The sequence below is a fragment of the Dendrobates tinctorius genome, unplaced genomic scaffold, assembly GCF_039654945.1.
Source record: "Dendrobates tinctorius isolate UK_male_01 unplaced genomic scaffold, ASM3965494v1 ptg000162l, whole genome shotgun sequence".
NCBI classification, from domain to species: Eukaryota; Metazoa; Chordata; class Amphibia; order Anura; family Dendrobatidae; genus Dendrobates; species Dendrobates tinctorius.
In genome coordinates, this window is record NW_027361829.1 from 46,673,499 (window position 1) to 46,701,175 (window position 27,677).

The following is a 27,677-nucleotide window of genomic DNA, read 5'->3' on the forward strand; positions in this document are numbered from 1 at the left end:
TCCTGGTGCGTTGGCAATCGGGGTCATGTTTTGGGGTTGCTGTCATCTATTTTATGTCTGCTGACAATCTTAGACATTAGTAATGGAGAGGTGTCAAACAGATGCTACCTTTACTAACCCCATAGTCAAAAGGAAAAACACGCACAGAGAAAAGTCCTTTTAATTGTACAAAACACTCCTCGACCCTCTTTTACCCATTTATTATCATTCAAAATTAAAATCCAAAGGGGTCCGCTGTAAATCCATAATCAGAATGTCCCATGACGATCCCCGTCTCTGCTACATCCGGAGGCTGTGGTGAAGCGGTGACATGAGTAATGTGACAGCTCACCACGGCAGCCGGAACACACTGACAGTAGTGCTTGAATCAGGCTGCTGCGACAAGCACTGACGTCAGTCATGTTATCCCAGTTCACGGCTGACGAATTGCGGTAACCTCACTGATTTCACTGCTCGCAGCATGAGAAATTACTGCAGGTTCTCACTCTATCATATCTATACATTTTCTCCTTCGTCTCATTGAGGGACACATACTGTGGGTGTATGCTTCTGCCGCTAGGAGGCTGACACTAAATGAAAAAAAGAGGTTAGCTCCTCCTCCGCAGTATACACCCTCGCCCCTATTGCGGGCTGAAATCAGTTTTTGCTTAGTGTCCTATGGAGGCACACACAGTCTGGATCTCTCCAGACTATTTTTTTCTAGTTTACTATGAAGATGAGACAGGGGCGACGGATCCTATTGAAAGGGTCCGATCTCCCCAAACCATCAACGGGCGAGCACGCGTTGAGTATCGTCTCCGCGTATCCTTTCCCGCACCGAGGGACATCTCTGGGACTTTTCCCCAGACATCTATTTTTTTTTCTTTGTTTTTTATTTTATGAAGATAAGACGGGCAACGCATCCTATTGAAAGGATCCAATTTCCCCAAACCATCAACGGGCGACCACGTGCGAGTATCCCTCCACGTATCCTCTCCCGCGACGTGGGACATTATGCCAGACTTAGCCCTGTCCACCCCTAGGTATTGAAACCATGGGCTTGCACAGAGGCACAAGACTAGTCTGTGCGGCCCCCACTGCTCCACCAACACTAGACGGTGGTGCTGCAAGGTGGCGGACGGTCCCTCTCCCTCTCCTCACCCCCTGAAGGGGTTAGATGGAGCTAGGGTGCCTGCACCGTCCTATTTTTTTATCAAAGACCCCCCTCACATACCTGCGCTCAGGCTGAAGAAGATCATCTGTGAGGAGAGGGTCGGGGAGGGCTCCTGCGAAGATTTCAGGCTGGAGCCCACAGCCGCAGCATGCCTCGTGGTGTCCACTAGCCATGCAAGAGAAGGGCTGGATCCGTCAGGACAGGAACACTGCGCCGGTCAGTAGCGCCACTTTTGGTACCGCCCCCCCCCCGGTCGGGTAGGGGAAAAATTGAGGCCGCGGTTTCGGCCGAAGCTAGGCCGCGGCCGGAAGTTCCGCCCTCGGGGCCGCGTGTCACTTTCGGCAGTCCGCCCCGCACTCGGCGGCGGTAAAAATCGAGGCCCCGGCTTCGAAGCACGGGCTAGGCCGCAAGGTGGGAGTACCGCCCCTAGAGCGATTTTACAGGCTGGTGCGCGTGTCGGCGTGCGATTTAAAGGAAGCATCCAGGACGGGGGGCGCAGGACTGGGGTAAGTGCTGCCCGAGAGGCTACCTCCTCCCCATATCCCCAGCAGCGGACAGATACAGCATGACCGAACAAAAGCAATGATGCACACGTTCTTTTACGCAGCATGCATCTCTTGTCGGGCTGCGTTTCCGGGGGGCGCAGAGCAGCATTTATGCGAAGCCTGCGAATCCAAACGCGCCCAGGAGCCCTCCCCTGCGACCGCGACCAATGTGTCAAATGCCCCGGAGTGGGCCCGATCACTGTCACAGTACATGGCGTCGCTTACGAGAGCAATAGAATCCCTTCAAGCCCCAGATAGGGGCAGGGACAGTGTCTCGCCGCCTTCAGAGGGAACCTCCACCTCACAGGAGCCTCCGGCCTGCAGGGGCCACCCTCACTCCAGGCAGACCCGGGGGAAACGAATCCACACGGTGTCGCCCAGTCCATCCGGTGCCTTCGGCATCCGTAAGATCTGCTTCTCGCTCCCCGTCACCAGTGGTTGATAGCGAGCAGACCTGGACACTCCAGGGTCACGTGAAACAGTGGACAGCCTCATAGAAGCCATCAATCAGACCCTGGGGATTGAGGATGATACCGCAGCGGCTACGAGGTGTAAAGTGGCATGTAAACGGGTGAAGCGGCTGCACAGAATTTTTTCCTCTCACCCTGAGTTTGAGGACATAGTGCAGCGGCACAGAGAACGTCCAAAATTGCATTTTTCTCGGGTTAAAAGGCACTCGAAACGTTATCCGTTTGCTCCGGACCTCCGTAAACAATGGATGGAATCCCCAATAGTGGATCCTCCGGTTTCACGCCTGGCCACTAAGACCCTGTTATCTGTCCCTAGGGTTTCCTCGATTAAAGATCCCACGGACTGCCTTATTGAGAGCCTAGGTCTTTCAGTATATGAGGAGTCAGGGTCTGCACTCGCTCCCTCGTTCGCAGCAACTTGGGTAGCCAAGGCTATGATATCATAGTCAGAAACCTTAAACAAGGTCGCGCAGGAGCAGGATCTACCTGCAGAGATCTCGGAGGTCACATGTCAGATGACGATAGCCGGAGATTATGTATTGAATGCGTCTTTGGATGCGGCCAATTGTTCAGCACTTGCTGCCGCTAATGCAATCTCTATCTGAAGAGCCCTGTGGTTGAGGACATGGCGGGCCGATTCTACTTCCAGGAAGTCCTTGACTTCCCTGCCTTATCAGTGCGGCCGCCAATTTTTGTATCAATTTATCTCCGACTCCACAGGAGGAAAGAGCGGCTTTCTCCCTCAACAGAAGGTTAAATCGTTTTTTCGTCACCCGGTTCAGGCACGTTTTCGGGCCTTTCGCAGTGCCACCGGCCATTCTAGGCCGGGTGTGACGGCATTGGTCAGGTGGTGGCCGCTAAGCAGCCTGATCCTGGTCCGGGACCCGAATAGGAGACCGGTCCGGGGTCATGCGTTAAAAGACTCCGGGTGGACTACGGGGCCCAATTCCGCCACCTCAGGCCGCCCCAATCAGGATAGGGAGCGGCAGGTCATATAGAGCCAACCCATTGGGGAGAATGCGTGCTCAACAGGCCAGATCGAGTGGACCCAGATCCTAAGGATCATCGGCCAAATGACTCGAGGTCTTTACCAGACGACACCAGCAAAGTGGGCGGCCGCCTACTCTGTTTTCACCACGTCTGGGCCAACAACGCTTACGACGCATGGGTAAAAGAATTGGGTGTCCTCCGGTTACAAAATAGAATTTGTCAGATACACTCCAAGATGGTTTTTTCTTTCCCGGCTTCCCAGGGTGGATACCCAGGTAAGGGCTCTATTGGGAGCCATCAAGTCGCTCCTGCACAACGGAGTCATTGTTCCAGTGCCGGAACACAGAAGAGCTCAGGGATTTCATTCCAACCTTTTTGCGGTTCCCAAAAAGGACGGGTCTGTCAGGCCTGTTTTTTGGACCTGAAGCTTCTGAACAAATTCATTAGGATCAGACATTTCCGGATGGAGTCTCCGTTCAGTCATAGCGGTCATGGAGCAGTGAGAATACTTGGCCTCAATTGACAGCCAGGACGCATTTCTGCATATTCCCATTTTTTCCTCCTCATCAGAGGCGGCTACGCTTCGCCATCAGCGTTCAGCATTTGCAGTTCGTAGCGCTACCCTTCGGGCTAGCCACGGCTCCCAGAGTGTTCACAAAGACTATGGCAATTGTCAGGGCCACACTACATTCTCGAGGCATAGTCATCTTGCCTTATCTGGACGACCTCTTGGTCAAGGGCCTGTCAATACGGGCATGTGAGGAAGGTGTCAACATCACGCTAGATACTCTTGCCGCTTAGATGGTTGGTCAATGCAAAGAAATCATCCCTTGTGCCAGCTCAGAGGATCTCCTTCCTAGGAATGATCTTCGATGCTTGCTGAAGGTTGATAATTCTCCCTCAGGAAAGGGCACTAGTCTCCGGCAGGGAGTCCGGACACTACGCCAACCAGTCCCTCATACCATCCAATCCGCGATAAGGATCCTAGGGAAAATGCTGGCAGCAATCGAAGCGATAACTTTCGTCCAGTTCCATCCTTCACCCCCTGCAGCACGCCTCGTGTCAGCCTGGGACAAGAATCCTTTCACGCTCGATCGGCGGTGCAAACTGTCCTCTCAAGTCAGGCAGTCGTTCGGATGGTGGATAACCAGTTCTTCTCTGGCCTAGGGGAAACCTTTCCCCCCATGTCATGGGCTGATAATGACAATCAATGTCAGTCTCCTCGGTTGGGGAGCGGTGTTTCGCCGCCACAGGAGGCACGCCTCCCGATCAACTTATTGGGGATACGAGCAATTTGGCTGGCTCTGCAGAAGTTTCATCACTTTCTAGCAGGCCGCCCCGTCCGGATTCCATCGGACATCGCCACGGTGGTGGTTTACATAATTTGTCAGGGGGGCACCCACAGCAGAACAACCATGCGCGAGGTGGAGCACATTCTTCAGTAGGCCGAAGCAAACCACTCGGTGATTTCGGCTGTCCACATCCCGGGCGTGGAAAATTGGGCGGCAGACTTCCTCAGCCGGCAGGGTCTTGCATCCGGAGAGTGGTCTCTACATCCCGAAGTTCTTCAACAGATTTGTCAACTGTGGGGAGCTCCGGATGTGGACCTGATGGTTTCCAGAGTGAATGCCAAGGTGCCCACATATGTCGCTCGGGCCAGGGACCCGCAGGCATTTGCGGTGGACGCGTTGGTTCTACCATGGAACCTGTATCGCCTCCCATATCTATTTTCCCCACTGCCACTACTCTCGAGAGTCAGCAAAGGGATCGACGGAAGGGGGGCTGGCGATTCTGCTGGCCCCAGACTGGCCCCGTTGAGCCTGGTACGCAGATCTAAGGCAGCTGCTCGCCGATGTTCCTGGGCGCCTGCTAGAGCGCCCAGATCTACCATCTCAAGGGCTAATTTGCCACCCAAACTCAGGGACCCTGTGTTTGACGGCAGGGCCATTGAATCTTGGATTCTAACCCAGGCAGGGTTCGGGAGCAAGGTGGTCGCTACAACGATTAGCGCCCGGAGGCCTGCTTCAGCATGAATTTACCACCACACCTGGAAGGTGTTCTTTGCTTGATGTCGAGGCCGCGGTGTTTCTCCGCTAAGTTTCTCGATCTCCAACATCTTGGTTTTTCTCCAGTCGGGCTCAGAGAGCCCGGATAGCTCAGACGGTAGAGCTTTGCCCCAGGTTTCCGCAGGAGACAAATGTCGGCCTTATCCGTCCTGTTCCAGTGCAGGGTTGCTACCAATTTGCAGGTGAAAACTTTTCATCCAGGTAGTGTCCCACTTGATACCTCCCTATATGGCGCCGATGGACGCCTGGGTTCCTAACATGGTCCTAAGTGTTCTGCAGGAAGCTCCATTGGAACCACTTCAGGATATCGCTTTGAGGTACCTTTCCTGGAAAGTTGTTCCCCTAGTGGCCATCACTTCCATCAGGCGGGTTTCAGAGCTGGCGGCTCTATCCTGCCAAGCTCCGTTCCTCACTTTCCATAGGTATAGGGTGGTCCTCAGACCAGCCCCTCTTTTTCTGCCGAAGGTCGTGTCCTCTTTGTCACATCAATGAAGATGTTGCTTTGCCTTCATTTTGTCCAGCACCGGTGCACCGTGTGGAAGAAGGCTCTTCACACGTTAGACCTGGTAAGAGCCCTCCGGAGGTACGTGTCACGGACGGCACCCTTTCCTCAGACGGACACGCTGTTCGTGCTCCCTGAAGAACGCAGGAAGGGACTCGCTGCCACAAAGTCGACCATAGTCAGATGGATTCTTTGACTATTCAGGAGTCTTACTGCATTAGAGGCACGCCGATTCCGGCAGGGATCACAGCGCACTCTACCCGGTCGGTGGGCGCCTCTTGGGCGCTTCGGCACCAGGCTTCGACAGAACAGGTTTGCAAGGCAGCAACCTGGTCCAGCCTGCACACATTTGCCAAACATAATATCCATACTCAGGCCTCGGCGGATGCAAGCCTGGGTAGAAGGAGTCTCCAAGCAACGGTGGCGCACCTTTAAACAGTAGGTGCATGTAGCTTGGATCGGTGAGTCAATCTCCCACCCAGGGACTGCTTTAGGACGTCCCACAGTATCTGTGTCCCCCAATGAGACGAAGGAGAAACATGGATTTTTGTGAGTACTCACCGTAAAATCCTTTTCTCTGAGACGCTCATTGGGGGACACAGCACCCACCCTATTAGCCAGTTGGCTCTTGTTTAAATGAATATGTGTTTATTTATTTGATATAAGGGTGGTGTTTTCCTTTGAACATGTTGTACCTGTATTAAGGCTGATTTTTTTGTCCTCCTACTGCTTTGGCACCAAACTGATTTCAGCCCGCCATAGGGGCGAGGGTGTATACTGCGGAGGAGGAGCTAACCTCTTTTCACTTAGTGTCAGCCTCCTAGCGGCAGAAGCATACACCCACAGTATCTGTGTCCCCCAATGAGCGTCTCGGAGAAAAGGATTTTACGGTGAGTACTCACAAAAATCCATGTTTGGATTACATGCGATCTTTTGATTGCCTGTTATTGCAAAGTGGCGGTGCCCAAAAAAAGTAATTCTGGCTTTTTTTTTTTTTTCTTGCGCCGTTTACTGATCGGATTAATTATTTTTATATTCTGATAGACCGGAATGTTTCTGAACGCAGCAATATCAAATGTGTGTATTTTTGATGATTTTTTTTTTTTTATTTTGAATGGGGCAAAATGGAGGTGTTTTGAACTTTTTATATTTTAATATTTTTAAAAACTTTTTTCACTTGCCTCTTAATAGTCTGCTTAGGAGACTTGAAGCTGCGATCACCCGATCGCTTGGGCTACACAAACCAGGGCTTCAGAATTGAACATCTGCTATGACCTATGGCCACTGGGCTTCTTTCAAAGCAGAGTGCAATGACAATCACAGAGGTCTCCTGCAGACCCCGGGTTGTCTTGCTAACGTATTGGTGCCCTGCATTCATGTGACAGGGGCGCACTGATGGGCGGGATTAGTGATGCGCTTCCGGTGCGGAGATTGACAGCGGCATTTGACATGTGATGCACCCGCTGCTGTTAACTATTCCACCCCCATCCACCAGTTGTCCATATACTAGAAAATGTGGGGCCGGAGCCCGCATCAAACGGGGGGGGGGGGCAATATATATATATATGCACAGTACAAAAGTTTGGGGACACCTTCTCATTCAAAGAGTTTTCTTTATTTTCAGGACTATGAAATTTGTAGATTCACTCTGAAGGCATCAAAACTATGAATTAACATATGTGGAATTATATAATTAACAAAAAAGTGTGAAACAACTTAAAATACTGTGTCTTATATTCTAGGTTCTTCAAAGTAGCCACCTTTTGCTTTGATTACTGCTTTGCAATCTCTTGGCATTCTCTTGATGAGCTTCAAGAGGTAGTCACCGGAAATGGTCTTCCAACAGTCTTGAAGGAGTTCCCAGAGATGCTTAGCACTTGTTGGCCCTTTTGCTTTCACTCTGTGGTCCAGTTCACCCCAAACCATCTCGATTGGGTTCAGGTCTGGTGACTGTGGAGAACAGGTCATCTGGCGTAGCACCCAATCACTCTCCTTGGTCAAATAGCCCTTACACAGCCTGGAGGTGTGTTTGGGGTCATTGTCCTGTTGAAAAATAAATGATGGTCCAACTAAACGCAAACCGGATGGAATAGGATGCCGCTGCAAGGTGCTGTGGTAGCCATGCTGGTTCAGTATGCCTTCAATTTTGAATAAATCCCCATCAGTGTCAGCAGCAAAGCACCATCACACCTTCTCCATGCTTCACGGTGGAAACCAGGCATGTAGAGTCCATCCGTTCACCTTTTCTGCGTCGCACAGACACGGTGGTTGGAACCAAAGATCTCAAATTTGGACTCCTCAGACCAAAGCACAGATTTCCACTGGTCTAATTTCCATTCCTTGTGTTCTTTAGCCCAAACAAGTCTCTTCTTGTTGCCTGTCCTTAGCAGTGGTTTCCTAGTCGCTATTTTACCATGAAGGCCTGCTGCACAAAGTCTCCTCTTAACAGTTGTTATAGAGATGTGTCTGCTGCTAGAACTCTGTGTGGTATTGACCTGGTCTCTAATCTGAGCTGCTGTTAACCTGCGATTTCTGAGGCTGGTGACTCGGATGAACTTATCCTCCGCAGCAGAGGTGACTCTTGGTCTTCCTTTCCTGGGTCGGTCCTCATGTGAGCCACTTTCTTTGTAGCGCTTGATGGTTTTTGCTACTGCATTTGGGGACACTTTCAAAATTTTCCCAATTTTTCGGACTGACTGACCTTCATTTCTTAAAGTAATGATGGCCACTCGTTTTTCTTTACTTGGCTGCTTTTTTCTTGCCATAATACAAATTCTAACAGTCTATTCAGTAGGACCATCAGCTGTTTATCCACCAGACTTCTGCACAACGCAAGTGATGGTCCCAACCCCATTTATAAGGCAAGAAATCCCACTTATTTAAACCTGACAGGGTACACCTGTGAAGTGAAAACCATTTCCGGTGACTACCTCTTGAAGCTCATCAAGAGTGTGCAAAGCAGTAATCAAAGCAAAAGGTGGCTACTTTAAAAAACCTAGAATATAAGACATACAGTATTTTCAGTTTCACACTTTTTTGTTAATTATATAATTCCATATGTGTTAATTCATAGTTTTGATGCCTTCAGAGTGAATCTACAATTTTCAGTCATGAAAATAAACAAAACTCTTTGAATGAGAAGGTGTGTCCAAACTTTTGGTCTGTACTGTATGTGTATCGGCCACGCCCACTCCACATAGCCCCACCCAATCATTAAGCATCTTTCATTACACCAGAGCTGTTTAAAAGAAGCTGAGCTGTGATTTGGTTGCTATGAGCAACAGTTTTCCCACTCCACGACACCTCAGCAGACAGTGACCGGGTGGGAGAAATCTCACATCCCCAGGAACATAAGCTCCCAGCCATTGTCTGACCCCCCCAGAAAGGAGCAGAGAGCACATGACATAAATGAATCACCCCCTCCCATGCCCATATGTACATCACACATCCTCCATCCCATAGTCCCATAGGCGCATCTTCCCTCTTAAAGGTGTCCCCGGTATGGAAGTTAGGACAGTTCCACTCAGCGCTCTGGTTCTGACCCCAGATCTTTCTTAAAGGGATCCCCGTTATGAAAGTGAGGGCAAATCCATATTGCGCTCTGGTTCTGACCCCAGACCTCTCTTAAAGAGATCCCCGGTATGGAAGTGAGGGCAAATCCCCTCTGCGCTTTGGTACTCACCCAAGGCCTCTCTTAAAGGGATCATCGATATGGAAGTTAGGGCAAATCCACTCAGCGCTCTGGTTCTGACCCCAGGCTGACGGGATGATGTGGCATATTAGGTGTAGTAGTCGGGTGGCTCTGACGGGATGATGTGGGATATTGGGGGTAGTAGTCGGGTGGCTCTGGCTGACAGGATGATGTGGGATATTATAATGAATGTGGCTTTGTGGAGTGGGCTATATATAGCCCCGCCCACTCTGCATAGCCACATTCATTATAATATACACATATACACTACCATTCAAAAGTTTGGGGGCACCCAGACATTTTTGTGTTTTCCATGAAAACTCATTCTTTTATTAATCAAATGAGTTGCCAAATGAATTTAAAATCTAGTCCAGACAGTGACAAGGTTCGAAAAAAGATTTTTATTTGAAATAATAATTTTCTCCTTCAAACTTTTGCTTTCATCAAAGAATGCTCTCTTTGCAGCAGTTACAGCATTGCAGATCTTTGGCATTCTAGCAGTTAATTTTCTGAGGTCATCAGGAGAAATGTCACCCCATGCTTCCAGAAGCCCCTCCCACAAGTTGGTTTGGCTTGATCGGCACTTTTTGCATACCATACGGTCAAGCTGCTCCCACAACAGCTCGATGGGGTTGAGATCTGGTGACTGCGCTGGCAACTCCATTACAGATAGAATACCAGCTGCCTGCTTCTTCCCAAAATAGTTCTTGCATAATTTGGAGGTGTACTTTGGGTCATTGTCCTGTTGTAGGATGAAATTTGCTCCAATCAAGCACTGTCCACAGGGTATGGCATGGTGTTGCAAAATGGAGTGATAGCCTTCCTTATTCAAAATCCCTTTTACCTTCTACAATTCTCCCACTTTACCAGCACCAAAGCAACCCCAGACCATCATATTACCTCCACCATGCTTGACAGATAGCGTCAGGTACTCTTCCAGCATCTTTTAAGTTGTTCTGTGTCTCACAAATGTTCTGTGTGATCCGAACACCTCAAACTTGGATTTGTCTGTCCATAACACTTTTTTCCAATCTTCTTTTGCCCATATTAATCTTTTTTCCTTTTATTAGTCAGTCTCAGATATGGCTTTTTCTTTGCCACTCTGCCCTGAAGGCCAGCATCCCGGAGTCGACTCTTCACTGTAGTTGTTGACACTGGCGTTTTATGCGTACTATTTAATGAAGCTGCCAGTTGAGGACCTGTGAGGCGTCGATTTCGCAAACTGCAGACTCTAATGTACTTGTCTTGTTGCTCAGTTGTGCGGTGGGGCCTCCCACTTCTCTTTCTACCCTGGTTAGAGCCTGTTTGTGCTCTCCTCTGAAAGGAGTAGTACACACCTTTGTAGGAAATCTTCAGTTTCTTGGCAATTTCTCGCATGGAATGGCATTCATTTCTAAGAACAAGAATAGACTGAGTTTCACATGAAAGATCTTTTTTTCTGGCCGTTTTGAGAGTTTAATGGAACCAACAAATTTAATGAGAGGAAAAAAAAAAAATTTGATCCAGCTTGAGACGGAGGCGTCTGCAATTTTACATCATGACTAAGACTTTTTTTAGTTGAAACGCGTTGATCCTCCTCACTGGTGTGCTTGGTGTTTGCTATAAGAGATTTTTAAAGAACCAACATATTTTTAAGTTGTCCAATAAAGCTTTGTAAAATTGCAGCCGCCTCCGTCTCAAGCTGGATCAAATTTTTTTTTTTTTTTCCTCTTGTTCCTAATTGATGTGGATGCTCACCACAGTTCGTGCTGGGCGTTGGCAGGCTTGGGGATTGCATTGCAGACGGGTAAGATGACTACACTTTCTTTACTTAACAAATGTAATGCTCCAAATTCTCATCTAGCTCAAAGGAAGGTCAGGTTTATAGTGTGACACCCCAGAGTCCGGTTGTCACAGTGACATTGCCTCCCTCTAAGAGGTGAAGTCATGCTTGGAGGCAGAAAGGGGACCCCCATGCCTGGTAACAGATTAAATCACAATTCCTGCTGCAGGTCAGAAAAGGGAGCTGCCTTACAAATTCTGGCCAGCAGAGGGGGTTGGTGAGTCAGCTAGAAGTGAGTTAAGGGAGTTGTCATGGAAACGAGAGCAGCTGAGAGAAAATGACAAGACAGTTAAACCTGAGGTAAAAAGATCTTTCTGGAAGATCCAGTCAGTTCAAGACAGGGAGCTGATCGGTAAAGAGGGAAAGGAGAAGAGCAGAGACAGAGGCTCTGGGGAAGCTAAAAAAACTGCATATAGCAGACCCCAGAGCGAAGCGCTAATACAGAGAAAAGGGACGCCAGAGTCCTTGGTGGTCAGGAGCTATATGTCCTGGTCGCTGAATCTGAAAGTACAGGGGATTGTAAATTCCTGTGCGACATTGCACACCTGAGGGCACGGCAGCAGATAAGGAGCCCGGGGCTGACGGTGAAAAGGACGGTATCCGTGGAATAGGCTCATGCTGACAGCCGTACAGGTTAGTGAAATCATCACGCAATTGAGGGTCGCAGCTTAGTTATATACAGCGGAGACCCACACACACAGCGCAGAAAGGAGGTCCTAAACCCCACCTGGCAAGGTGGATTCCCTGAATGCCTCCAGGCGAGCCGAACTCATACCATCTCCTGTATGTGGTACTCCGGATTGCAACCAGTTACCAGTAAAAGGTAAAGAAACTGCACCTCTCTGTGTCCTCTCATTTCTCTGCACCCCGACGTTCACAGCCATTTTGACTATTAATCTAACATCTTTGCCCTGGGACTATTGCTCCACCTATGGGGAGCCATTTTTACCTCAGCTGCGCCACATCAACAGTCTCAGGGGAACAACACCGCAGCGCTGGTCACCTCTGACCAGAATACCACAAGTGGCGTCACGTTTTTAACCATCTACAAACTTTATCTTCATTTCTACAACATCACCAACAACTTTCCCCCTTCCCCTTTCATCATTTTATTTAATGGACGCCCCAGGGCCACGGACCGTGTTGCCGCCGTGACACCGTCTCCCGTTGAAGTCGACGGGTCCGGTACCGAGTACCCCACGGTCCTGCACAGCGCGTGCGCACGGGCGCTCCAATAACTTCTATAATCAGCCAAACTGTTTTCAGCTGAGTTAACATACTTGCACAAGGGTTTTCAAGGGTATTCTAACCACCCATTAACCTTCTTACACAGTTAGCAAACACAAAGTACCATAAGAACACTACAGTGAAGGTTGTTGGAAATGGGCCTTTATGCACGTATAAAGGTATTGCATTACAAACCAGACGTTTGCAGCTAGAATAGTCATTTACCACATTAACAATGTATAGAGTGTATTTCTGAATCATTTAATGTTAGCTTCATTGGAAAAAACTGTGCTTTTCTTTCAAAAATAAGAACATTTCTAAGTGACCCTAAACTTGTGAACGGTAGTGTTTGTGTGTGTGTATATATTTATATATTATACTGCTCAAAAAAATAAAGGGCACACTCAACACATCCTAGATCTGAATGAATGAAATATTCTCATTGAATACTTTGTTCTGTACAAAGTTAAATGTGCTGACAACAAAATCACACACAAATCATCAATGGAATTCAAATTTATTAACCAATGGAGGCCTGGATTTGGAGTCACACACAAAATTAAAGTGGAATGTAATGTCCTTAAAACAAGTCAAAATGACGCTCAGTATTGTGTGTGGCCTCTATGTGCCTGTATGACCTCCCTACTGTACAACGCCTGGGCATGCTCCTGATGAGGTGGCGGATGGTCTCCTGAGGGATCTCCTCCCAGACCTGGACTAAAGCATCCGCCAACTCCTGGACAGTCTGTGGTGCAACGTGACGTTGGTGGATGGAGTGAGACATGATGTCCCAGATGTGTTCAATCGGGGATATATATATATATATATATATATATATAGTGTAGTTAGTTACTATGCCAGGGCAATGCCTTCAGCTAGTGATATACACTCACTGGCCACTTTATTAGGTACACCATGCTAGTAAGGGGTTGGACCCCCTTTTGCCTTCAGAACTGCCTCAATTCTTCGTGGCAGAGATTCAACAAGGTGCTGGAAGCATTCCTCAGAGATTTTGGACTATATTGACATGATGGCATCACACAGTTGGCGCAGATTTGTCGGCTGCACATCCCTGATGCGAATCTCCCGTTCCACCACATCCCAAAGATGCTCTATTGGATTGAGATCTGGTGACTGAGGAGGCCATTTGAGTACAGTAAACTCATTGTCATGTTCAAGAAACCAATCTGAGATGATTCGAGCTTTATGACATGGCGCATTATCCTGCTGAAAGTAGCCATCAGATGTTGGGTACATTGTGGTCATAAAGGGATGGACATGGTCAGCAACAATACTCAGGTAGGCTGTGGCGTTGCAACGATGCTCAATTGGTACCAAGGGGCCCAAAGAGTGCCCAGAAAAAATTCCCCACACCATGACACCACCACCACCAGCCTGAACCGTTGATACAAGGCAGGATGGATCCATGCTTTCATGTTGTTTACGCCAAATTCTGACCCTACCATCCGAATGTCGCAGCAGAAATCGAGACTCATCAGACCAGGCAACGTTTTTCCAATCTTCTACTGTCCAATTTCGATGAGCTTGTGCAAATTGTAGCCTCAGTTTCCTGTTCTTAGCTGAGAGGAGTGGTACCCAGTGTGGTCTTCTGCTGCTGTAGCCCATCTGCCTCAAAGTTCGATGCACTGTGCGTTCAGAGATGCTCTTCTGCCTACCTTGGTTGTAACGGGTGGCAATTTGAGTCACTGTTGCCTTTCTATCAGCTCGAACCAGTCTGCCCATTCTCCTCTGACCTCTGGCATCAACATGGCATTTCTGGCCACAGAACTGCCGCTCACTGGATTTTTTTTCTTTTTCGGACCATTCTCTGTAAACCCTAGAGATGGTTGTGCGTGAAAATCCCAGTAGATCAGCAGTTTCTGAAATTCTCAGACCAGCCCTTCTGGCACCAATAATCATGCCACGTTCAAAGGCACTCAAATCACCTTTCTTCCCCATACTGATGCTCGGTTTGAACTGCAGGAGATTGTCTTGACCATGTCTACATGCCTAAATGCACTGAGTTGCCGCCATGTGATTGGCTGATTAGAAATTAAGTCTTAACACACAGTTGGACAGGTGTACCTAATAAAGTGGCCAGTGAGTGTATATGTCATAGGTTGTCAAGGGGTTAAAGGGACTCTTATCAACACACGATGACTGTTCAAATTATCCCTGCTAGGTGATTTTTGGCTGGAACAATCATTTATATATACCTTCCCACCTGCTTGGTTTCCATTTATCTCCTCTCACCCTCTTCTTTGACAGCTCTGGTTTCATTGAGCCAGAGAAGGGTGGAGATAGATGGAAACTAATTAGGTGGGAAGGGGTATATAAAGCATTGGCCAATGTGAAGCGCCGAGAACCTGTACTTATCACGTTAAAAAGGGACCTGTCAGTCACTGGCAGCAGGAGAGAAGCCGCCAGGGACCTGCCAGTCCAACTAGTCTATGGCGTGGCTTGGTCTGTGGCGCTTAAGTGTTTTTTTTATTCCCCCATGAAATGCTGCAGTGTTTCAGGGAAAAACATACATTAGCTGAGATCATTAGTCAATGCCTGATGCATTCTGCCCACGGTTTGGGTAACGTGTCCGCTGACAGGTTAACTTTAATGTCATGTAGTCATATAGAGAATGCTGCTACTCAGAAATGGAGAAGTACTGTTATTAAAGGGAACTTATTGCCAGTTGTTGAGGGTGTGAACCAATGCCACCCCCTTTCTGAGTGCCTGTATCGCATTATACAAATGTGTCCAGGGCTGTGGAGTCGGTAAGCCACAGTTGCGACTCCGACTCCTGGATTTTATCAGGCTCCGACTCCGACTCCGACTCCGGCTTTGACTCCGACTCCTTCATAAATGGCCAATTCATAACAAATTTACTGTTGTAAAATATTAAACATCGTGCTTATTCAGTTTCTCACCATCATATAAGTAATTAGACCACTTAGAGCAAAAACTACATTTATTAGAATACAATTAGAATATAGCAAATAACTTTTATAAACTTTTCTAAACTGTAAGTAAATATGCAATAAACACTTTTATGCAGTTAATAAGAAATCTATAAATTTGTCCTCAGAAAAAGTATTGCCTCTGTCAGATCCTCCTTCATGGATGCCCTCAAATCTGATCTAATTATTTTGAGAGCAGAGAACAACCTCTCTACACTAACTTGTGTTGGTGGCAAAGCAGTAACCACTCGGGCAACATCTCTGACAATGTCAGGATACAGAGGAATCGCTTGTTGCACTGTTATTTTTGATGAACGGTCAAATTTCTCAATTTCTTTTAGTGCACATGAAAAATTCTGCTGAAATGTACTGGCTGTGTTCCTTGATGGGGATGACTCTTCTTCTATGCGGGAACGCTTTGCACGGTCCTTGTGATCCAAATATTTTTCGAAATTAAATTCTTCATCAGTTGATGATGAGGGTGAAGATGTGGCAGGACGACCAAATTCTTCTTGTTCCTCCTGACTGTTCTGCAACCCTTTCATCCTTACTGCTATTTCAAACAGAGCTTCTTTTCCTTTACTTAGCTGTTGATCATCTAGAAGAATCCGATGCATTGGGTCTACATAAACAGCTGCAAAAAGAATGTTATTTTGTAATAGTAGCTCCTCTCTCCGTTTCATTGATGTAGCAATGCCACTTGCAATTAACCCTCCTCTTTGGGACAGGCGAAACATCAGGTTCTTCCACTCCTTTAAGAAAATACCTGGAGTTAAGTCCTCTGCTTGTAATTTTTTAGTCACTGTAAATGGGTGCTCTAGCAATTTTTCCAGCTCAGTCACCTGATTCCACTGACTTTCATTTAGCGTCAGTTGAGGGTTAGCCATGTCTACAAGAAAGGTTTTCAGTTCAACCAAGCGCTGAATCATTAATTAAGTACTGCCCCATTGTGTGGCTTGATCAATAATTGCCCCTTTTCCAGCACGTCTCTTCAAAATTGAGTCAACTTTAGGGGTTCTGGCAACAGTAGCCAATTTTCTCACCTTGCCAATCAGTGCAGCAGCATGTCCTTCTTGCAGACTGTCTCTTAGAGCCAGCTGTAGCATATGCACAACACAGCGCATGTGATGAATGAAAGAACATATTGACACAGTTTCAACAAGATCATCTAAACTATCATGTTGCTGTTCATCTGAAGCAACTTCAGTTTGCTCCTCAGTTACAATACTGTGTTCCTCTATTTCAAACATTTCTGTGGACCCAGAATGTTCTTCTAGCTGCTGGTCACCATCATTACTCTCATTCATTAGCTTAATAGTACTTATCATATTTGAAGCATTGTCAGTTACGACAGAAAGAACTTGCTCTTTTTTAAGTTCATAGTCTTGCAGAACCTTTTCCACCAAGACCTGGAGAAACTCACTGGTGTGATGAGCTTTGGTGTCTTTTACTGCCAATGTCTTGGTAACTATTTCATTTTTGTCACAAACAAATCGGACATTGATGGCAAAATAGTTCACTCTGTGACGTGTGCAGGCATCCATTTTAAGAAACAGAAAGCGTCCCTTGAGAGTTTTTTTAAGTTCTTCCTTTTGTTTAAGAGCATCTTCGATTACTAATTTTCTAATACTCTCTCTCTCCAGAGAAACACCAAGCTTGCGGGCCATTTCCCCATTCAGACACATAAAAGCTGGTCGTGAAAATAATGAAATTTGGCACACTATCCTTTACAACAAGCTCTATGATCTGTTTTTTAAATGTATCTACTGTCATTGTCACAGTAACTTTGTCACTGACAAAATATCTTGCAACTGATGACTGCAAAGTTCTCTGCTCCTTTGTTTGGCTGGAAGAGCTGGGCACTGGTTCATTGGTTTGGATGCAGTCTTTCTCATCCACTGCTTTCAGTACTTCTGGATGAAAGCGCTGTAAATGTCTCTTTAGATTTTTTCCTAAAAACAATTGTACAAATTTATTGCCAGGTCGTACAACTGATATAGTGGTCAGCAATACTGTTATTATTCCTCATGTACTCACAGTTAACTGATGCAAAGTTTGTTGAAAGGATAATACTTCTTACAGTCTTCCTCTTCTGAGTAGCAGGCAGCTGTGAGATGCTTGGAAGACGCACACCTAGTATGATCTAGTCTAGAGGAGGAGCTTTACTACTAAGAATTTGCAACACATTTTCACTTTCAGTTTCATACATTTTAGTAGGGGGGTTGGGGCAGCATGAGGTTAACCAAGTATAAGATTAGATAAGGGCAGTGGAGAACAGTGACACACAAGAAGTAAGAAATGTCTCTATCTCCAGCAGAACTGCTTATCACTGTTGTTCATAGTTTGATAGAACATATATATTTGAGTAACATTTATAAAATTCATATGAAAGTTCAATTATGAAATATTAATACTTTTTTTTAAAGCTGGAGTCGGTACATTTCTACCGACTCCGACTCCAACCAAAACTGACTCCGACTCCGACTCCACGACTCCGACTCCGACTCCACAGCCCTGTGTCCATCACCCCTTAACTCCTCACCATCTACCCCTTTGTTTACCACCAAAAATACCTTTTGTATTTTCCCTGCGCTGTATGTAAATGCTTTTGGCCCGGTCCGATGTGCTCTGCCCACAGGAGGGCAGAACAAAGTGCGCCTGAGCAAGCCGATGATGGTAATGTGCAGGCGCGATATCTTTTGGCTATGTGGATTACGTTGGGTATGAGATCCACATCGCTGAAAGCAGGAGGATGGCTTTTTGGGGCAAGGAGGCAGCACAGACTGTGAGATGAAGATGCTCATCGGACCAAACCAAAAGCATTTACATACAGCTCGGAGGAAATTGCAAAGGTATTTTTGATGGTATACGGGGTTGGGGGAGATAGGGGGTGATGGAGGCATTTGTGTAATGCAGTACAGGTGCTCAGAAAGGTGGTGACATTGGTTCACGCACTCAAACTGGTGACAGGTTCCCTTTAAACTTGTGTAGTGCCCACCTTGTAACCTCAATAACCTTCTATTGGCAGAGTTAAAGAAGCTGCCCTCCCATAAAGTTTTTATTTGTCATTAAGTCAACTGAATGATGGCTAATCTTCAGACTGTTGGCAGTCTTTCACAATGTAGCTTTATGGGGCCTCCTTCTGACATAGTCTTACATTTTAAAAATCATTTCCAGGTCAGGCTGCTCTGTGTGACCCAGAAGAGTCTGCAGAGGGGTGAAGTTACTGAGAAGAGTAGAAGAAGAGCTCTGCATCCTAGAGAAGGCAGGTATCGGTGAGGAAATTAATACTCACACTACATAGACATACACACGTTTGGGAGAAAACTTTCTGGAAGCCTTCTTTAAGCTTTGCTTTTCTAACCTAGACTTCTCTGACATTTTCTAAGGGCTTGTTCTAATGTAATTTTTTTGTGGTCTTTCCGTGTGACTTATTTTTGCAGAAAAAAACGCGATATTTAGTAATAATAGAAAAATGCCTCATTTCCACCCAGACTTTTTACAGAGATTTTCTGGTCACAGCCTGGATTTTTCATGCAGAAAAAAAGGATAAAACCTAGGTGTGAATATTACCTCTTTAAATAACTCACTCCTTAGGGTTTCTACCTTCAAAATATGACATCGTTAAGAATATTTTCAGGGCATGTTCCATTTAGACCCCTTTTATTTGCAGAATCTCCCTTCAATCCCCACAATGATGTGAAAACCTTTTTTTTTTTTTTTTTTAATGGGTTGTCTGATCTTGTTTTTTTTTATTCCTTCTTAAGGCATGGAGCCAGCGCCCATGAGGATTCATCACAGGCTACTCTGAAGGTCTGTGCAAGCTCCAGAAGCTGTGCTTGCCACATTTAGGAACTACGAGCACTGCTGCAGCCTGTAATTGGCACAAATAATCAAGTGACTAGAAGGGCGACCTATCGGCTAATTTTCCGATGACGCACATTACTAGTCACCTGACTGCAGGCTGTAATTGGCTGCACCTGTGGTACAGTGACTTCTCGCCAGAGCTGACAACAGTGCCACTTCCAGAGCTGAGGCAGACCTCTGGAGTGGCCTGTGCTGCATCCAACGGGATACTCGAGGGGGATGTGCCTCCTGTTATTACTTTTAATCTATCCAGGCCTAAAAAATAATTATTTTACTATCGGACAACCCCTTGAACTGTTGACAAAAATGAAATAAAGACTTGAAGAGAAGGAAATCACGAGAACCTTAATAATATAAAACAACTTTACAGCACTTCAGAATATTTTTCAGTTATACCAAAAAGGCTTATATGTAGCAAAAACTTTTTTTTTTTTTTTTTTTTTTTTATTGGGGTTTTTTCACGCTTGATAATTAAAGATCTGTAGGTCGCCACAGGATAGGACATCAATATCAGATTGGAGGGGTCCAACACCCAGGACATCAACACATCAGCTGTAAATGTTTCTGGCAGCTACTTGAAATTAACATTGGGATAATTACTAGGCCTAGATTAATGGCACTTCCAATATCATAAACAATCCTACAAACAAGCGGAAGCAGATGGCTAATATTTTGAAAAAACTTTACATACTTTATTGAACATTTATTGAACATCTACGGTACAATACATTTTAAAAGATAGGGGATACAGTAACAAACTACATTCACGAGATGTTATATTATCTCGCCAAATAACTGTATGATATTTACCGTACTTTCCGGATTATAAGATGCGCTTTTTTCCCCACCCAAATTTTGGAGAAAAATGGGGGTGCGTCTTATAATGCGGCTACACCTTACCGGCCACGGTGGAGCAGGGTCGCCGCAGGCTGGGATGAGGGGGGTGTTCGGTGCTGCAAGGCTCTGCCGACATTTTGTGAAAGGACAGAGCCCCTGCAGTTGCATGGTTTCCTATGCAGTGGACTCCAGGAAAATGGCTGCCGGGGGCGGCACATGTGCAGATGGAGATATCGACACAAAGATCTCGGGAGATGAGATCTCAGCTCTAAGTCTCATCTCCTGAGATCTTGGTGCTGAGATCGCCATCTGCGTATGCGCTGCCTCTGGCAGCCATTTTCCCGGAGTCCACTGCATAGGAAACCATGCAACTGCGGGGGCTCTGGATGTTAACAAAATGTCGGCCGAACACCCCCTCATCCCAGCCTGCGGCCTGCAACATCACCCCACTCCTGCCTCCTCCAGCAACGACTCTGGGACTAGGGAACGTGTAGTGATGCAATGTGCAAATAAGCAGATAAATTATACATGACCTGTAGATGCAGCACGGAGCCCCAATGCGTGTTTCGCGTTATCTTCCTGGGGGGTTTTCTGTGAGACAGAAAAGAAGGTAACGCAAAACGTGAGTCGGCGCTCCGTGCCTATGGGATTCACTTTAACAATTAATATTTGATAACTTGGTTTTAAGAGCCAGCCTATATTCCCCTCAGAACTCCCTGTTCCTCTATCTAATTATTTTTTATGTGAACCCCGTACTACTAAGTTTCATCATCCACTATATGTGAAATTATGGCTCAATATTTTCTAACAGAATATAAATATCATATAGTACTTATTTGGGATAATATATCATCCTGTGTATGTAGTTTATGGTATCTGTATCCCCTGGAAAATAAAAAGCAAGATGTCCGTAAATGAGACATTTCTGCCTGACAAGAGGTATGCAAAAACTATATCAAAAGAGACTATAGCAGTGTGTTGTGATTGCTCTGTATTATTGAAGTGAGGCCATTGAGATAATCGCGCTACTGGCATATAGTGTATATAAGGTGCCAATAACGGTGATAGAGTTCCCAAATCATACCAGGACAGTCTGCCAACAGAGGACATGTGGAACTGGTTCTATATACCATAATTGGGAAGGATTGGTATAATTGGGCAGCACCGTGGCAGCGCTGGTGTCCTGGATTCAAATCCCACCAAGGACAACATCTGCAAGGAGTTTGTACATTCTCGTGTTTTTGTGGGGTTCCTCCGGATTCCTCTCACACTCCAAAGACATACTGATAGGGAATCTAGATTGTGAGACCCAATGGGGACAGTGATGATTGTGTATGTAAGCATAGCATAATAAAAATAATTAGGATGGGGTGCATCAACTTCACCTTTCCCCGGTTTTACGATCTAATTATGGTATTGAGTATATTTATCAATTATGTTCATCTTATTGTATTTCTCTCCAAACTACACTTCACAATGTATCATTGAATGTCTTTTTTTTTTCTTTGTAGGTCTCTATGGAGAAACCGCTTTTAAAGATCTCTTAATGGGCAGTCATATTGCTCGGTGTGCTCTATGCTTCTTCATTGCTGCCACTTGTGAAGTCTGAGAAGCTACAGTGATGTGACAACACAGGGGGATTTTACAATGGCGCTGGCTTTTTGAAATACTGGGGTTTTTGTAAAAGGACTGGCTTGGAAAGTTTATCAATTGCCATGGAACAAGCTGTGATGGATAACCCTGTGACTCTGGTGATTAAGGCTCCCAATCAGAAATATGATGACCAAACCATTAACTGCTTCCTAGACTGGACAGTGGAGAAACTAAAAACTCATCTCTCTAAGGTTTACCCCAGCAAACCGGTAGGTATTGTAGACCTCTAAACACAGCACCTTGCAAATGCTTGGACCACTGCTGACTGCGCAGGTCAGCACTGATTAGCAGCCTTTTAAAGGTGCTGTATGGACATGGCATCCTATTTCCAAAGGAGGGGATCTTTTAAATATAAGCCATTGTAATTTGTCAGCAAAGCTTTTGAGATGTCTGATTCCTTACAAAAGCTATTGGTGGTTCAGGCAACACTCTGCTACTAGATTGATCATGCTTGTTAGTTGCCAGTGTCCAAGCCACTTAAAAAGTACACAAGCAGGATTGTTCAATTTTCCTTATTGCAGTTGAAATAAGTTTTATACAAACGGTTTCAAGATTAAAGTGTGCCAAATTGAATGGTACCTCTAAGAAATAAGCCAAGATGGCTGCTGTCGCCCATTTGAGGCTGCGACAGGTGCAGCCTGAAGAAACGCTTGAGATGCCTGGACTTTTGGGCTAAGGAAAATAGGAGGATCTATTGTATGTACTAGTGAAACCAAAATGTGAAACCTTCTGATAAAGGAGTTAATTTTGTAGTTGTGGACTGAAATAAATATGTAGAGATGGTAATAACCCTTCTAGATGATACTTAGTGGTATTTCTTTCCAATTTTGTGTAACCTCCCGTCACAGCATTGTTTGCACATCTTGGGGCTTGTTCAGATGAGCGTATAGCATGGATGGTGCTGTCAGCGTTTAAGTAGGTGAACAGTGTAAGGCAGCGGCATTTCCACCCGTGAATTTAGTGAGACAGTGACCCAGGCAAGGTAAGTAAATGTCCTTTATTGTCCAAATTCTTCACATGAAATGGCTCATCTCCGGATTGCAGCTGGGAATACGTAAATCAAGTCCAGGGCCGCTGGCACTTGTACCCCCTTAAGGCCTCTTTCACACTTCCGTTTTTTACAATCAGTCACAATCCGCCAGGTTTTGAAAAAAAACGGATCCTCAAATTTTTTTTGAGGATCCGTTTTTTTCCCATTGACTTGCATTAATGGCGGATTGTGACGGATTGCTGTCCGTTGCATCCGTTTTTTGTGAGGATCCGCCAAAAGTTGCTGTCCGTCACCATCCTCAAAAATTTCAAAACGGAGCTTGTAACGTTTTTTCCTCTGGCGGATCCTGCAAACACTGATTTAACCCGAATTTCTTTCTGGGTGCCGGACAAAAAAAAAAAAAAAAAATTCTCTCTCTCTCTCTCTCTCTCTCTCTCTCTCTCTCTCTCTCTCTCTCTCTCTCTCTCTCTCTCTCTCTCTCTCTCTCTCTCTCTCTCTCTCTCTCTCTCCAGCGATTTCTTCATTTTCAGGATCCGTCTAAAAACGGATCCTGTGCCATCCGTTCACATCAGTTGAGAACGGATCCGCTTGTCCGCCTTTTTGGCGGATTATAACTGATGCAAAAAACTGAAGTAGAACGGATCCGCTTGTCCGCCTTTTTGGCGGATTATAACTGATGCAAAAAACTGAAGTGTGAAAGAGGCCTAAGGTTCTCTGGTGCTATCGTGTTCGTCATTGTCGCTGGCTCTGGCCTGTGTTGGCTTCACAAAGCCAGACATACATCCACAGCACCTCCAGCTTTTCTTTATGTGACATCCAAACACAAACTGATGCACCCAAATCTTAACGGCAGGTTTCAATGAAAACAGTGGGCATAGTCCACCTGTAAGACCCAGACTGGAGGGAGAGATCCGTCCCACTACCATCCTGCAGATCTCTCCAAGTATAAAATCCCAAGACAGGTTTTCCTAAACTAACTCAAATAACTTAACCCAGTCCACAGTTACTTTTACTTTGCCCGGTAGCCTCAGCTGTGGCTGTGATTACAATGCACTCCAGTGGCTCAGTATGCTTCTAAGGACATTCTGGGGGATACATAACAGCCCTCACTGTCTAATAGCAATAATATCTAAAGGAAAAAAAAACGTGAGCCTTCATACATCTTTTGTCGAAAAAAATGTTAAACCTATGACTCGGATGACACAGAAGCAAATTTTTTTTTTTTCCAAACATTTTACATATTGTTCTAAAACATAAAACTATTAATTTAGCATTGCCTTAGTCATACTGATCTACAGAATAAGGTTAACTTTTTATTTGTGCAGCACATAAATAGCAAACTTTCTCAAATGTTAAAATGGTTATCCGTGACTTCTTAAATATTTTTTTCATATGGTGCTTTGAACCAGCAGGCAGGTAGTTTCTGCCTGGTGCCGATCTCTTCTGGATCAGAGCTGTCACAGAATTGCTGTTTTTTTTTCCCTCTGCATAAAGAATTAACAAGTTTGGTATTAAAGGGAAACTATCATTTGAGATAGCATCATTAATCTGTCCCTCAATATTGTTACAAAGATGTATGGCTTCCTTACTGAAAGTCCAGTGTGAAGAATAAATGCATTTTATTTGCTCTGGGAGCTGCCTTTTGGTCGTAGATTCTTGCCTGTGCAGGTACAGTCATCACTCAGACTTTGCCAGCCGGCTCTACAGTGCATCAGCGCAGAGTGATTGGTCACTCAGTCGGGCTTACAGTTATGGCTGGTAGATGGCACAGGAGTTGTACCATCTGCAGCAAGAGCCAGCTGCAATACATAGCTGAGTTCCTGCAGCATGTTCAGAGACTGGATAGCGGCATGTGATGAGTGTGACAAAGGGAGATCCCTCAGGCTGACAGAAAATCGGCACCCCCACAATGCGATCACTGGACCATGGCCTTTGAGCGATAGAACAGACACAGTCAAATCTCAGGAACTGCACTGAGCAGCAAATGTTGTGACTCCATACACAGGTTTAAGTCCCTTTAGGGACTAGTGCTTATTGTAAGAAAGGGGGATTAAAAACAAATTTTGTTTTTAATAATGGTTTATTTGTTAAAACCCAACTCCACCACAAAAACTGCACATTTGATATTGTCATGTACGGAGTGATACTGTAAAACTGTTTTGTTTTTGTCCCGTACTCAAAACAGTTATAAAATGTGAAACTATATATTAATTGTCATTTAGAAAAACTTTAAAAAAAAAATGATCAAAAAGTTGATTCAAATTGGTACCAATAAAGACTAGAATTCATTACACATAAAACACAAAAAAAATAGGAAACGTTAGTTTTCAAAATATCACTTTTTTAAAGTGATCTTTATTGTGAAAAAGTAATATTACATGACACTTTTGGGATCAAAATGATTACTACCCCTCTTGATGGTTGTCTTGGGGAGTTAGTTTCCAACATGGGGGTCACTTCTGTGCTCATACCCCACAACATGGGGTTTCCACTTTACTCCCACTTCAGAGGCTCTGCAATTGCAATATGACAACCTGAAACCACTGTAGCAAATTGTGTACTCCTAAAGCCAATTGGCACTCCTTACGTTCTGAACCTTCAATGTACCCAAACAGTAGTGTACCATGACATATAGGGTATTGGCATACTCGGGAGAAATTGGTACTCCGGAGTTCTAGACACAGTTAATATAAGATAAAGATGAGCAAATTGATTTGATACAAATCCAAATTGTGTTGGGTTTTTAGGAACTCGCAGAACCTGTTGAATTTGCACAATTTGCAATTCACTTTGTCTCCATTGCCTTAAATGACTTCTGCTATTTTAAAACACATGGCAAATATTGTAAATTTGTATTAAACCAGAAATGGCTCCCATGACCTTGGGTACAACCAAGCAAACTTCACCATAATGCGCTACAGCTATCACATGGTGCATGACAGGTGATCAGGAGGGACTATTATAGTCTGTATAATAGCTGAAGCGGGAAATGCAGTAGCCATTTTGTGGTGAATCTGGATAGTGACAGCTGTGAGAGAGATAAAGGCATAAGATTAGAAAGGAAAAAAAAAAGCTGTACAGATAGCGCGCGCGCGTGTGTGTGTTTTAAAAGGGTTATCCAGTCGAAATTGATAAGTCTGTAGTCACTCTCTTATGAATCTTCCAGCACACGCATTGTGTGCTGCGGGGATTTGCTGGTTTCGGACCTGGAACCGTAGGATATGTATGAGTTATACATGCTCCCTGCCAGTGGGCGTGGCATAATTTCATACACTTGTATTGAGCGAGGACGCGTCCCTTCTAGTGATGACAACTTGAGGGCGCTGCCTCGCTCCATACAAGTGTGTGAAATTATGCCACACCCACTGGCAAGGAGCATGTATAACGCATACATTCCCTCCAGTCCCGGGTCAGAAATCGGCAAATCCTCACAAGTGCGTGCACTGCGGGGATTCATAAGTCTGCAGTCAAACAGAGTGACTGCAGACTTATCGATTTGGACCGGACAACCCATTTAACACCTGTAAAGATGGTTATTGTGTGGTTACTCTTGCTTATTATCAACACATTGTTGGATGAAGGGTAGACAGGGCCCAAGGCAGTTTAGAGCACGCCCAGCCCTTGATGTATCATGTGACATGTCACACATATTTTGGAAAGTCATGTGATAGGTCACGTGATGTACACACAGTTGTTCTGGAGTACACTTGTTGGCGTAAAGAAATGGAGGAAGTGGCGTACGTATCACCATATTTTTTTCCCTTATTTAGCCCATGATGCAGAACAATAAATATTATATAAGGGACAATGATATATATTCTATTTTTTTCCTACTAATATGTAATTAGCCACTATTCAACCCACTACTCAAAATATTAGCTGAGAAGCCAGCACTGTGCCCCCTGTCAACTATAATTAGTCACTTCCCCCTCCTAATAAAAGTATAAGTTAGCCACTGTACTTTTTCCCTCAATACATTTCAAGTCCTCAACCCCCCCACCATTGTGCTTCTCCCACCCCCCATTTCACTATAATTAAATGTCCTCTTCCACCCCATTTCTTATACCTTCATGTCCTCTACCCTCCGATCCCACAAATCATTAAAAAAAGATGTACAGTAAATCGCTTACCTCTCCAGACAATCCCCACCTTCCCCGGTTGCTCTGCTTTCTTCGGTGGTTTAGGCATCTTAAGCCAGCAGGTATGGTCTGCATGATGCTGCCAGTGCGAATACGTCAACACCGGGAGAGTCGGAGAGCCCTGAGCGATAGGTCAAGAATGGCTTCTTCCAACTACAATACGCTTCTGTATTCCTGCACGCAAAGCTACAGGTTTGCGCTTTTGCCCTGCGATGTATGCTGCCTATGGTGGCAAAAAAAAACTACTATGAGGGTAAGGGGGGTAATCTGGCCATGAGACCCACCGGAGCCTCGGACCACATACAGTAGCTCATATTGCCCACATTTTTCTCCTGCATTTACCAGTTTCCATGTTTGTTGTCACTTTAGCACTATTAAAGCTTTGTTTGTTAGTGATTGATGGGGATGGATCCGATGCTAGATTTCAGTGTTGCATATATCTTTTCAAGATGCTTGCGTTGTTTTTTTTTTTTTTTTCTTCAATACAGGGAACTGGCAAATTCAAATTGCAAAAGATTTGTCTGTCTTTGGTAAATATTGGAGATGGCAGCACTCTAAAATTTAAGAGATTATGGAAAATTAAAATTGGGAACAAAATAAGGCAATTTATAAAAAAGCAGGGCTGTGGAGTCGGTAAGCCTAACCACCAACTCCGACTCCTCAATTTCCCAGGCTTCCTACTCCACAGCACTGGTCACTACTGAGCATGTACATAAAGTGCAGCACAGATTCATCTCAACTAAAAGCCTAGATCCTTAGATCAGGAACAGAAC

At 45.3% G+C, this 27,677-nt stretch overlaps 1 protein-coding gene across 6 annotated transcripts in view; it reads left to right on the forward strand.

The window, feature by feature from the left end:
- The window catches only part of HERPUD2 (HERPUD family member 2), a 100,066-nt gene that overhangs the window by 12,414 nt on the left and 59,975 nt on the right, over positions 1 to 27,677 (forward strand). For 3 of the 6 annotated variants that reach the window (XM_073550005.1, XM_073550006.1, XM_073550001.1), the window contains exons 2-3: positions 18,595 to 18,682; positions 21,633 to 21,983. In XM_073550005.1, the coding sequence (XP_073406106.1) occupies positions 21,837 to 21,983 (147 nt within the window). In that variant the 5' untranslated portion in view covers positions 18,595 to 18,682; positions 21,633 to 21,836. Of the gene's footprint in view, positions 1 to 18,594; positions 18,693 to 21,632; positions 21,984 to 27,677 lie in introns of all 6 variants that reach the window. The other 3 variants (XM_073550002.1, XM_073550004.1, XM_073550003.1) reach the window with 3 other exon arrangements.